Source organism: Lipotes vexillifer, unplaced genomic scaffold (assembly GCF_000442215.2).
Source record: "Lipotes vexillifer unplaced genomic scaffold, Lipotes_vexillifer_v1.1 scaffold1007, whole genome shotgun sequence".
Classification (NCBI taxonomy): domain Eukaryota; kingdom Metazoa; phylum Chordata; class Mammalia; order Artiodactyla; family Lipotidae; genus Lipotes; species Lipotes vexillifer.
In genome coordinates, this window is record NW_006782358.1 from 442,775 (window position 1) to 456,162 (window position 13,388).

Sequence of the window (13,388 nt, forward strand, 5' to 3'; positions counted from 1 at the left end):
CAGAGCGGGAAGAAAACCCCGCCCCCCAAAAAAAAAAAAAAAAAAAAAAAAAAAAAAAAAAATCACACCTAATATAACATTAGCTGTTATAGGTCATTGCTGATAGTAGAATTAAAAGTATTTTTGTGTGTGTGTGTGGTAAGCGGGCCTCTCAATGAATACCTAGTATTCATTGTTCATATGAATACTAGGTTTGCTGTGGCTTCAGTGTAGTAAGGGAAAAGAATAGTTATGTGACACATATCTGGAGCAGCCTTTCTTTTTTTTTTTGGTCGCTGCAAAAGGTGGTAATGTTTAAGTTTTGATTAGCTAGCAGTGATTAACGGTACATTCCACCACCCTAGAGGTATTCTCTTTTACCTTTCACTGTTAAGCACTCTGTTTTATATACAAAGTTTGAACAGCAAAAAAAAAGAAAAAGAAACATTCATGGTGTTTTATGGGTGAGTAAAACAGAATTATTTGAGGTTCTTTAATTTCCAAATAGGGCTGGACCCACTCACTTATTTTTTAAGAACTGTGTTTAATGTTATAATGGAAATAGAAAAGATGTTTGATGTATTTGTTTTCTGTTTAAATTCATATATTCATGATATAATTTGCATATGTAAGATAGCATAGTAAAATATTAAAGTAACCATAGCTCACCAAAGAGACAGAAAAGAGAACGTGATAACGTAGGAGTGTACAGTACTGAAAGGAAAAATGAAAAGAATTAATAACTTTATTATTGAGTTCTGGGTAAACTTTTTGCTTTAGCAACAGTTTTAACAATCGTGTGAGTATCTTAGTCACTGCAGGTCAATAAGATAATCTGCATTCTGTTTTCCTTCTATGGATCATTTTATAACTTTTTGTTAAGTTTGTGTGTTTAGAATAAAGGAGAAATTATAAAGCCTGATTTTGATTTTCCCTGTCATATTAGATCCACCTCTGCTGTGGAGACCAGTCACTTGGAAGTACAGAAATACCCTTAACCGGACTACTGAAAAAGGGTAGTACAGAAATCAACCATCGCCCAGTCACAGTTGAAGGTGCTTTTACTCTGGACCCTCCAAACCGAGCCAAACAAAAGCTTGCACCTGTTCCTGTGGATCTAGCCCCCACTGTGGGAGTGTCTGTGGCTCTGCAGAGAGAAGGCTTAGATGCCCAGGCAAGTAGTGACCCTCCTTCCCCTTCTCCAGCTTCTTCGATGTAGTTCATGATTAGTCACAAAAGTTGAGCTTCAGAAGCATTACCCAGCATAAGAAAGTATTTATTACTCTTAGGTAGTGGCCTTCATTATATGATAACCTCCTCTCCAAAAAGACCCTTCTGAAAAGTGCTGTGACTTCTGCCACATTTCATAGGTGACACTGTCCAGAGCCCTTCAGTCCAGTCTTTTCATGTAGTGAAAACCATTCCCCACACCCCCAGCTCGTAGTTAGTGACTGTGGCAGAAGAGGGACTATGGTAGAAGAGAATATTTTTAGACCCAGTTTCTGGTAATCTGCGTTAATGGATCCTTTTTGGTTGACTCAGCCTTAGCTAAGATAAGGTTTTTGGCTCAGTGTTTTATAGTCCTCATACTGTCTCTAGGCAATAGAGACATTTATTTGAACATATATGTTTTTTGATTATATATAGCCCCAGAATCAACTTTAGTGTCATGGTTCTTTTAAAGAACTGATTTTTATGTAGGCTGTGAACTGAAGTGAGAGTTTAAAAAGACATATATGCATGTATTTTTAGAGGATAGTGGAGCAAAGGAAGAAAATCATACTAGACTTCTGGGTTTTTGGTTTTTTGTTTTTTAGTAATACAGACCTCCTTTGTATGCTTTGGTAGGAATAACCATTCCCAAGGACACCTATGCCTGACTTCTTTTATTGAATATCCCTTCTTATGCATTAGGATGCATTTTGATATGGAGATCTGGATATCATATTTCCTTCCTGTTCATCTTCCTTTTTCTGGTCCTAGATGCTATAAGAAAATTTGCAAATTATGAAGAGAAATAGACTAGGAATATCCAAACTGGGAAAGGAAGCTAATATTTTTTAAAAACAACATCACGATTTTTGCTTAATTATGAAGGAAAGTTCTTTGCAAATTATACTTTATTTAAAAATTGTTTTTAGTCTTTAATTGAATTAAAGACCCAGAATGAACATGAGCCACACCATTCAAAGAAGACAGTTTTCACCCCCACAAAGGAGAAGACACACACTGGGCCCAAGTCTCCACGCGTGTCCCCTGTTCCACCTCACAGTCAGTCACCTCCAACAAGAGACGACGCAACAGAAAGCGAAGTGGAAAGCTTACAGTATGATAAGGACACAAAACCCAATCCAAAGGGTAAGGTATTCTTTTCACAGATCTATCTTTCAGGTATAGATTTTTCAGCCATCTAATAAATGACTGCGTGTTTTCATGGGTGCTAAGTAAAAATTGAGTTTTTTAAAGAGCCAATGTAAAAAAAAGAATCAGATTAAAGTAATTGCAGTTTACTTAACTTCATAGTAGAATTTGCTAAAAGGTAAGAGAATTTTTCATTTATTTTCATACTAGAGATAGTAGCTTATTCAAAAGAAATTAAAGAATATAGTTCTTTCTAATAGATTGTTAGCAAACTCTTCAGTATCTCAATTTCGCTGGAATTTTAGAGAAAAGAGATACTAACTGTCTCTTATAGTAAACTTAAAATAATCATTTTTGATCCTAAAGTTGAGACAGTCTGAGAATGCATATTTATCTGGTCTTATAAAATTTTTCTATTTGTTACGTAAGAATCTACAGTTAAATTTAGTAGTATAAGTTGTAAGAGCAGTGGTGGATTAGGAGTTAGAAGTTTGGGTGCAAGTTATAGGTCTGTCACTGAGTAGCTATAGGACTTGGGCCATTCGTTAAACATCTCTGGTGTATAATAGGATTGGACTAGATACCTCTGTCTTTTCAAGTTTTAGTGTTTTTGTTTGTTTTTAATATTTGTTAGAGTATAGTTGATTTACAAAGCTGTGTTAGTTTCAGGTGTACAGCAACGTGAATCAGTTATTCATATACATATATCCACTCTTTTTTAGATTCTTTTCCCATACAGGCCATTACAGAGTATTGAGTAGAGTTCCTTGTGCTATACAGTAGGTCCTTATTAGTTATCTATTTTATATATAGTAGTGTGTCTATGTCAATCCCAATCTCCCAGTTTATCCCTTCCCCTCCCCTTTCCCCCTTGGTGACCATAAGTTTGTTTTCTACATCTGTGACTCTATTTCTGTTTTGTAAATAAGTTCATTTGTACCATTTTTTTAGATTCCACATACAAGCAATATCATATACATTTGTCTTTCTCTGTCAAGTTTTAGTTTTTTGTTAGACATAGTCTAACAAACTACTTTTTAAACCCTAACCAAACTACTTTTTAAAAAGTGATGTTGGGGCTTCCCTGGTGGCGCAGTGGTTGAGAGTCCGCCTGCCGATGCAGGGGACACGGGTTCGTGCCCCGGTCCGGGAAGATCCCACATGCCGCGGAGCGGCTGGGCCCGTTAGCCATGGCCGCTGAGCCTGCGCGTCCGGAGCCTGTGCTCCGCAATGGGAGAGGCCACAACGGTGAGAGGCCCGCGTACTGCAAAAAAAAAAGTGATGTAATTATACCTGTGATAAGACACAAATACAACCCTTCAAATACTAAGCTATGTTCACCTGTCTCTTAGAAATATTAGTGCCTGCCAGGCTGCTATCATACATTACTGCATCGGTACTGTATGCTTTTATGTTTTGCAATATATGTTGAGAGTGAGAGTAAGCTCTTTTTTTTACACAGTTCTATAATGGGAATTAAAGCCTACATAATATTGGACAAGTCACTTTAAGAAGTTTATGCCTCAGTTCATATGCTTATAAAATCAGATAGTCAAGTCTTTGCTTGAAGGTAAATGAGATGATATCTTTAAATTATCTGAATAACTTAAGAGAAATTGTTAGCAAATAGAATTTTTTTTTTTTAATTTTTATGTTCATTTTAGCTGTCAGTTCTTCTGAATCTGCTTTACTGGCCCAGCCAGTGACTACATCCATTGCTTCAGGAACAGCTTCAGGACAGAAAATTGCTGTTCCTGCAACATCACATCATTTTTGCTTTTCAATAGACTTAAGGAGTATCCGTGATTTGGAAGTTGGTTTTCCAGTCAACTGTATATTAAGGTATGATTTGATTTTGTTTCAAAATGTTTTCTGAGGAGAAATGCCTTTCCTCTGTTTGGGGTTTGCAGAGGAGAAATGTCACCAAAGAAGTTATGACATTTGTTAAATCAGTGGACTAAAAGGGTGTAAGGCTATTATGTCCTGATGACTTTGAACTTAATCAAAGGTGGCATTGGTAGTATGAGAGGTAACAGTCTTGCTAATAATTGTAGGTATTGATAATAATTTGTTAATGTTCCTTTTTAAAATATAGTGACTCTTGAACTTAAAATGTATTGTTTCCAGAAAAGGTGCCATAGGTCAAAATAATGGGAGTATAGTATCTGATTTTTCTGTAAAACTGTGTTATAATGGGAGGTTATAGTCTTAATATCTACCTTTTATACCTCTGAATCTAAAAACCATACCTAATGAACTGGAAGTGTCCACACTGTTTAATTTAGAGAATTGAAATAAATATTTGAGTCAGTTAAATGGCTTTTACGTAATGGCTTGTTTTTTTTGTTTTTTTTAATTTATTTATTTTGGGCTGCGTTGGGTTTTTGTTGCTGAGCTTGGGCTTTCTCTAGTTGTGGTGAGCAGGGGCTGCTCTTTGTTGCGGTGCATGGGCTTCTTATTGTGGTGGCTTCTCTTGTTGTGGTGCACAGGCTGTAGGTGTGCGGGCTTCAGTAGTTGTGGCATGTGGGGTCCAGTAGTTGTGGCTCGTGGGCTCTAGCACAGGCTCAGTAGTTGTGGCACACGGACTTAGTTGCTCCGCGGCATGTGGCATCTTCCCGGACCAGGGATCGAACCCATGTCCCATGCGTTGGCAGGCGGGAAGTCCTAGGACCAGGGAAGTCCCCATAATGGCTTGTTTTTAATAATATTACATTTCCATAGACTTTGTGGCTAATATATTATATTAAATGTAATATAATTATGTGTTTTAGTTTGGAGTCTTTAGGTCCTCATAAATTACTTTGGAATAAGCATTAGCATTTGTAATAAAATTTTTGGTCTTTATGTGATTAAAATGAGAGAATCAGAAAATCTTTCCATCATCTTGGATTGCCATTCCCAGGAATGTCGGCAGCTTCTCATTGCTTCCTGCTGTTATTTGAGGCATGTCTGCCTTTGAAATGCATAAATCAACTCCTACTTGTATCTAATTTTTCAGTTGTTTGATTCCTTATAGAGTTGTTTCCAAAGTCCTCTGAGCTTTGGTGTGAATAATGGACAGAATCAAAGGGACCCAGCACTGAGTTCACACGGTGAAGTCATAGAATGGAAGTCTGTCCTCACAGCTTAAGTTCTGCATTTTACCTCATGTTAGAGGCTGAGAGTCATGACTAAAATGTTGTTTTTTAAAAAATTGAAAGCCAGGAAAAAGTTTTCTGCTATAGACATAGCTTTTCTCACAGGGTTCATATAACATAGAACTGTTCTTTTTTCTCTCCTGCTGCTACTGGAGAAACTGATCTTAGGACACTTAGAGATGATGTTGGCCAGAAGCACAGGGATGATCTGAGATTGGATGCTGTGAGGGAGGAGCCTTGAACAAGCCCAGTCAGAAAGCACATATTAGTTTTTGTGTTTCCTGCTTGCCATAGGGCCATTTGTTTAATCATTAAGTGCCTACATTATGCCAACAGTTTGTCCGGTATTAGGGCATGGGGCATATAAACAAAGAGCTCAATCTAGTGAAGAAGACAGAGTCAGAAATGTGTCAGTACACGAGGGAGGCTACTAGTTCACTTGACAAAGAAAAGGGAAAGAATATACTACCCCGAGGAAATAGGTATGATCCACTTAATACTCTATAGAAATCACTTGAGGACTACTGCTTCTGTCTTTGATTCATTTTAAGGCTTTTTTTTAAACGTTGGGCATCTTATGTTTGATAGATTTTATGTTATCATGCTCTGCATTGATATGAAATTGTAGTGTACAGTTGTCTAATGATAACTGATATTAGAAAAAGTTTAATGTGTTTGCTTTCTTTTGTTCCTTTTAAATCACTACATCTGTAGTAGGCGGTTAAATTTCTAGGGGATGAGCTCTCTGAGATGATCTAAATTCAGTTTATGTAATTGTGTAGGAATTGAGTTTATGAGCAGGATTCTTCTTGTAGGAAAAGCAATTTCTACTAGTAGAGTTTAAAGTCTAGTTTTATTAATGAATAACAAATTATAAAATGAACTTGAAGTGAGCATTACAATATCTCTATTTGGCTTTACGTACAAAATAAGTTCAGCAATAGTCAGACATTCTTCTGTTTAATCTGGTGTGACTTTTATGATGAAAGAAATAGTGTTATGTCACTCTGATTCACCTGTAGTATATTTGAGTTGCTTTCATGCTTGATTCTCAGTTCAGAGACAAAATACTATGAATGCATCCTTTTGGAGTTGACTAAGGGTTTTTTTAGCTCATACAAAATCAGGACATTATTATATAAAGAAAAATAGGTTTAGAAATTAAATTTAGCAAGAATTTCTTGACAGTTTACTATATGATGGAAACTGTTCTGGGAGCACAAAGATGAAAAAGATAAGACCCATGCCCTCAGGAAGCCTCCCCCACCCCCACATTTTAGTATTTATTTTTTTATAAAACTATTTTTTGACATATTACATTGTATGAATGTAATGTGTACACCATGTTAATTTGCTACATTTATATACCTCAGGGAGCTCTTAACAGATGACAGCTCTGTCTTTGTTTAGTGGAGTCATTTTCACTTCTGAATCTTTGTCTTATTTGAAGTGTATCAAAGTGATAGTCTCTTTCTTATTTGGTGTATTGCCTTCAAAATACCAGTGTATACTCCTCCTTCCCCAGTGGATCATTGGAAGATTACTTGTAAAGGAACTTTGGAAACCAGTGCTGTGCAAATAATGCATTTTCTCTATAATTTCTGTGATTTTTATATCAACACTGAAAATTTTTGTATAATTTTAAAGTTGGTGATAGGAGTAAAACCATAATGTATTTGTACCATTTATTTATCTATGAAAAAATTTTTAATATTCATATTACACTTTTTTTTTAACAGACTATAAATCCCATTTGTAAACTATAGGATTTTGTTTTTCTTAAATTCTAGGTACTCATATCCTTTCTTCGGAAGTGCAGCTCCTATTATGACTAATCCTCCTATAGAAGTTCGGAAAAACATGGAAGTTTTTCTTCCCCAGTCTTACTGTGCATTTGATTTTGCAACTATGCCTCATCAGCTGCAGGATACCTTCCTAAGGTAATGTATACATGGTGTGTATGATATTATTTTCTCAAATCAACTCTTGAAAATTTGTATCATATTAACAAGAGGAATTCCTATATTTTTATTACATCCATAGCTGCTTATGCATTTGCGAATCTAGAAACAAATTTAAAATCTGTGACACTTGTGGTTCCACTATAAAGTTTTATGTGGTTACGAGGGCTCTTTTCCAATTTTCATATCTTGTTTGCCTGAGTTGGGATATTAGAACTTTCTTAAAACAATATATGAATAATGAAGGAACCTTGAAAAGTGATCTGCTTTTTCCTAATATAATATGTGACGATAAATAAACTTTAGTTTTTAGTATTGATTCACTTAATGACTGTAATGCATTATTTGCTTTTTCTGTGTTTTCATCTATATAAAATGGAAATGTTGATCCAGCTATCTGAAATGGATTTGTGACGAAAAATGAGATCTGTGAAGTGTCTTTTTACTTTCTCAGAGTATCGCAATTTGAAAAGAATTTTAAAAGAAAGAATGAAGAGTAACTAAACGTTATGTAACCATTTGTGGGAATAGTAGTGTTCGGAAGGGTTTTCTTTATTGAACAGGAAGAGGTGTAAAAAAATGTAATAGTATTTTCTGTTTGTTACCTGTGGAATTGAGCCTTTACATTCCAGGTAGCGAAAACATCTTTGGCTACATTAAAGGAATTCAAAAATTTTAGTCCAGGGCTTCCCTGGTGGCGCAGTGGTTGGGAGTCCGCCTGCCGATGCGGGGGGCGCGGGTTCGTGCCCCGGTCCGGGAGGATCCCGTGGGCCGTGGCCGCTGGGCCTGCGCCTCCGGAGCCTGTGCTCCGCGGCGGGAGAGGCCGCGACGGTGAGAGGCCCACGTACTGCAAAAAAAAAAAAAAAAAAAATTTTAGTCCAGAAGAGCCTTAGTTCAGAGTTGATAGGTATGAACATATGTTTCTCTTTTCCTTTTAGGATTCCATTGCTGGTTGAATTATGGCACAAGGATAAAATGAGTAAAGATTTACTTCTGGGAATTGCCAGAATCCAGCTTTCTAACATCTTGTCTTCAGAAAAAACTCGCTTTTTAGGTTCTAATGGTGAACAGTGTTGGCGACAAACTTTCAGTGAAAGCGTGCCTATTATAGCAGCACAAGGGTAATGCATTTCCTAGAGCTGGTCTTAGCTTTGTTTTTTATTCTGTTTAGCTAGCTACAACCTTATCCTTTCATGTCATTTTTTTTTTCTGATCTTTTTTCTTTGGCCTATGGGGGTTATATCCCAGTTTGCTCTTTAGCTTTCTGATACCTACTATATCCTCACAGAGTGAATCTGTGCTACCATAATACTGTAATACTTAGAGTGTTGAGTAAGTATTTCTCTCTCCTCTCTTTAGACTGATAAAATTTTAAGTTCAGGATCAGTTTTTTGTGTGTGTGGTTTTTTTTTTTTTAGCTTAGTAACTCAGGGTCAAATTTATAATGTATTTTTACATTATTTTGAATTTTTCTACTTGAAAAATATTTAAACTTTTGCCTCAGATATAGTTGGAGAATGTTGCAAATGTTCGACACTTTAAAAAAATGAATATTCTTTTTTTGCCCTGAAATTCACTGCCACGGTGAAAAACTTGAGTTAACATATTTGTTGAATGATTTTGTGTAAAATATGTGATCTTTTTATATGTAACAACAGAAATTTAAATTGACTTTAACCTTACATGTCACATGCCTTTATTTTTAAAGCATAGTAAGACTGTAGAAGATAACCAGGCCCAGTAAACAGCTGAGATGTAGAAGCATTATTGGAATTTCTTACTTACTTTTCCTCATCCGTGCCACTTCCGGAGAGTGAAGGGTTTAGTAACCCTTTATTCACTTGGAGATCTGGGAACAGGTTTTCAGAGAATCAGTTATTCTGGTTAACTGAAAATTCTTTTAAAAATCAGCATTCTTTTCTCTTATTGTAAGTAGAATATAATGAAAATAATCATTAGTTGTTGGAAGTTATTTTAATGCTGATTGCTTTGAATAACTTATCGCCCTGCTCTGTGGACAGACGTTTTAAGAGATTTACCTAAGTGAAAACTTCAGAGATGATAGTGCTTCATTTTATTTTATTCATTTCTTCTGAAATCTGACATTAGAAGAAGAAAATGTAAAAGTTGATTAAGAGTTCTAATCGTGTGGGATCCATTCATTAAAGTTTTGTTTGATTTAAACAAAGCCACATTTTTTTTGTTGCCAGAATTTTATTTTCCTCTAACATTGTCCTTTTATTTAATGGTAAATGCTGCATTCAGGTTCTGTGATACAGAAAGGTATTCGTTATAATAAAAATAACATAATTATCCCACTTCTAGGATTTAATCCTGAAGCAGTGCTCATATCCAGTAAGAGATTTATGAACAAGGCAGTTCATACGAGGAAAAGTAGAAAAAGAGTCTAGAATAATCTATATATAATTGAGTAGGGGAATTGTTAAGTTTTAAAAATTTTACTACATAAATTCATTAGTGTGTTTTACAGGCATTAAAAATTATATTTTTTAATTAATGTTTGTCATTACACAGGAGGAAAATGCAGGAGGATAAATGGGGAAAAAAGGACAAAACTGTATGATTTTAATGTGCATGAGTACATGTGTATCTACATATCTAAAACAGAGGAAGGAAATGAAATTTTAGCAGTGATTATCTGTGGGCAGTGAGATTTAAAGTTTCTCTTTTATACTGTTCAGTTTCTTCAAATCTGTAACTGTTGTAGTTCATTTTGTAGTGAATGTAAGTATGTACTTCATACTGTGTGATCATATAATATCACATATATAGAAGGTCTTGAAGTCTGTAGAAGCTGTTGCACTTTGAGCAGCAAGTGTCAGGTGCAAAACATGCTGTCTACTCAGTGCTCTAGCATTGGGGAAGTAAAAGGAAATAATATACAAGTGTTTCCATGAGTTTTAAAATATTTCTGATTTCATTTGTAGGTCAAATAACAGGATAGTAGATCTTTCTTACACAGTGACTTTAGAAGATTACGGACTAGTGAAAATGCGTGAGATTTTTGTGTCTGATTCATCTCAGGTATATGTCATTGAATCTTATGAAATTATTCTTTAAAACAGACCTAATGTGTATATATGCGTGAGTGTGTTTGTTTCAGTATGCTTCTTCCATTCATATCTTAGGGTGTATCTGCTGTACAACAAAAGCCATCTTCTGTTCCTCCAGCACCTTGTCCTTCAGAAATCCAGACAGAGCCTCGTGAAACCTTAGAGTACAAAGCAGCCCTTGAGCTAGAAATGTGGAAAGAGATGCAGGAAGACATTTTTGAAAATCAGGTTACTTTTTAAATGTTACTTAAAAAGTTTTTTTGTCTATTTAGTATATTTTCCCTTCTCCATAGTAGGCTTTTCTCTCTTTTCCATGGGTACTCTGTCTAGTCCCTTTGAATTCAAGAATGCCTTACTCTTTAAAAAAATGAAGAATTAAAAAATACTCAAAATGTGACAGCTTCACAGAAGCCACTCAGAAAGGATTCTCCTAAACTTTCTCCATGATTTGTGGGCAAAATTAGCACTGAAGGTTACAATTCAGAGGTTAAGGACTTGAAGGTTTCTTTTAATTTCAAGATCTCATTTAGCATACCCTCCTGGAAGCTGGAATCATCAGTTGTTAAACAAGAGAGGTAGAAAACAGCTATTAACTTTATACTGTCCTGAATTATACTCATATGGGTATTACTCATACTCATATGGGTATTACTCACCTGAGGCATCCTCTGTTTTGTTTTAAATAAAATGGAATGTCTGAAAGAAATATATCATCAGTATTAATTATTTAACTGAAAACACCTGGTTTATTTATTCGAAATATTTAGGGTTTCTCTTTTTTACTTTATTTTTCTTCCTTTGACAGCTAAAGCAGAAAGAACTGGCTCATATGCAAGCTCTTGCAGAGGAATGGAAGAAAAGGGACCGAGAGAGGGAGTCACTAGTAAAGAAAAAGGTAATGACTTTTATAAAAATTGAAGGAGGAAAGAAAGAATATTAATGATAGTATTTTCTATATACATTAAAGAAAATCTCTGGAAGGAATAACTAATTATAGTGGTTATATATTGGCCTGGATAAAGTGAATGAATGGGGCAGGGATAGGAAGAAGGGTTTTCACTGTAAGTTGTTTTGTACTCCTTAGATTTTGAACCCTGCAAATGTGTTACCTGTTCAAAAAGTGAATAAATATAGAAAGTGAATACTTTAGAGAAGAAGCCTATCTCTGTATTTAAAAAGAAAATAGAACATTTAAGTATATATAAATATTACATTATAATCTATTAGTTAATTAAAAGGACCAAAAACTCTTAAGCTGTTTTAAAAGATTGAATCATGAAATGGTTATAAATCACATATTTTAGAATGATAACATGAGACCATCTGATCTTATTCCAGAAAGCCAAAATTTAATATTTATCTATTTATAGTCAAGTTATTGAGTAAAACAACCCTGAAAATTAGACTTGTCTCAAATATTCCAAATTCAAGTCTGTAAAAATACTCTCATATTAGTGGTTAATGAAATGTCTATAAATGGGAGAAGACAGTGGCAGTGTAGTTTGCTACACTAGATCAAGAGACAGGACAGGGTATGGACTAGAAAATTCTTTGAAGTTTTTTCAGGTCTCTGACTTTCGGCCATTTATATTTAATTATTGACGTGCTTGGGTTTAAATCTACTGTCTTGCTCTTGGTTTTCAATTTGTCCCATACATTCTTTGTTTTCTCTTTTCCTGCTTTCTTTTGCATTCATTGAATTTTTCTTTTTTTTATGACTCCATTTTATTTCTACAGTTGCCTTATTAGCAATATCTTTTTTTTAATTTTGGTGATTGCTGTAGGGCTTACGGTATGCATCTTATCACAGTAAGCCTTCAGATGATACAGCACATTTAGCTTTTAAGACAAGTTAATCTTTGAGCCATTTTTTAATGTGACTGATGAGTTTTTCAGTGTTGATGCTTATATGTAAAAGCAAAATGTATGATGAAAATAACACAAAGTATGGAAGTGAGGAAATGGACAAACGCTGTTGTAACGTTCTCATACTATTTTACTAGTTTAAGCAATCACAATCTCTTTCCTAGATAACTACGTTTACTTCTTTCTTTCTTTATTTTTATTATTATTATTATTATTTTCAGCCGCACCGTGCGGCATGTGGGATCTTCCCTGCCAGGGATCGAACCTGTGCCCCCTGCATTGGGACTGCGGAGTCTCTGCATTTACTTCTTAACTTGGTATCCTGTCCTCCATTACTGACCCCTGGAGCTTGAGATATCAGCCAAGAGTAGAGGAAGTCAGATTATGTACTCCTCCTCCTTAAAACACATCATACTCCTCATCACATTTAGAATAAAACTCAAAGTTCTTACCAGGACCTACAAGGCCTTTTGTGATCTGTCCCCTCGCTTTCTCTGTGACCTCATCTTCTGTCAGCCTTCTGTTCACACAGTCTATTCTAACCATCTTGGCCTCTGTGTATTTCCTCAAACATGCTAAGCCACCTCTCTCCTCAGGATCTGTAGACTGCTTTTCTTTCAGAGATACTTTCTGGTTTCTGCTCAGAGTAATGTGAGCGAGGCCTTCTCTGACCACTGTATCCAAAATACTGCTCTCTTCCCCTGCCCCCAGGCACTAACTGTCCCCTCATTCTGTTTTATTTTCTTCATAGCATTTACCTACTATTACATTAAATATCCACTTCTTTGTTTATAGTTTGTCTTGCCTCAGAGTATAGATTCCACATGACTTTGTTTTGCCCAGCATCTGCTACATATACAATAAATATTTGTTTAAATTAAAAGGATAGGGCTTCCCTGGTGGCGCAGTGGTTGGGAGTCCGCCTGCCGATGCAGGGGACAAGGGTTAGCGCCCCGGTCCGGGAAGATCCCACATGCCGCGGAGCGGCTGCGCCCGTGAGCCATGGCCGC

General features: G+C 35.7%; 1 protein-coding gene across 2 annotated transcripts in view; it reads left to right on the forward strand.

Annotated features, from left to right (window-relative positions):
- The window catches only part of CEP120 (centrosomal protein 120), a 79,237-nt gene that overhangs the window by 29,335 nt on the left and 36,514 nt on the right, over nt 1-13,388 (forward strand). For both annotated transcript variants that reach the window (XM_007455251.1, XM_007455250.1), the window contains exons 7-14: nt 926-1,153; nt 2,121-2,337; nt 4,005-4,182; nt 7,268-7,417; nt 8,377-8,559; nt 10,387-10,483; nt 10,588-10,740; nt 11,318-11,407. In XM_007455251.1, coding sequence (XP_007455313.1) covers nt 926-1,153; nt 2,121-2,337; nt 4,005-4,182; nt 7,268-7,417; nt 8,377-8,559; nt 10,387-10,483; nt 10,588-10,740; nt 11,318-11,407 — 1,296 coding nt within the window. The remainder of the gene's footprint in view (nt 1-925; nt 1,154-2,120; nt 2,338-4,004; nt 4,183-7,267; nt 7,418-8,376; nt 8,560-10,386; nt 10,484-10,587; nt 10,741-11,317; nt 11,408-13,388) is intronic.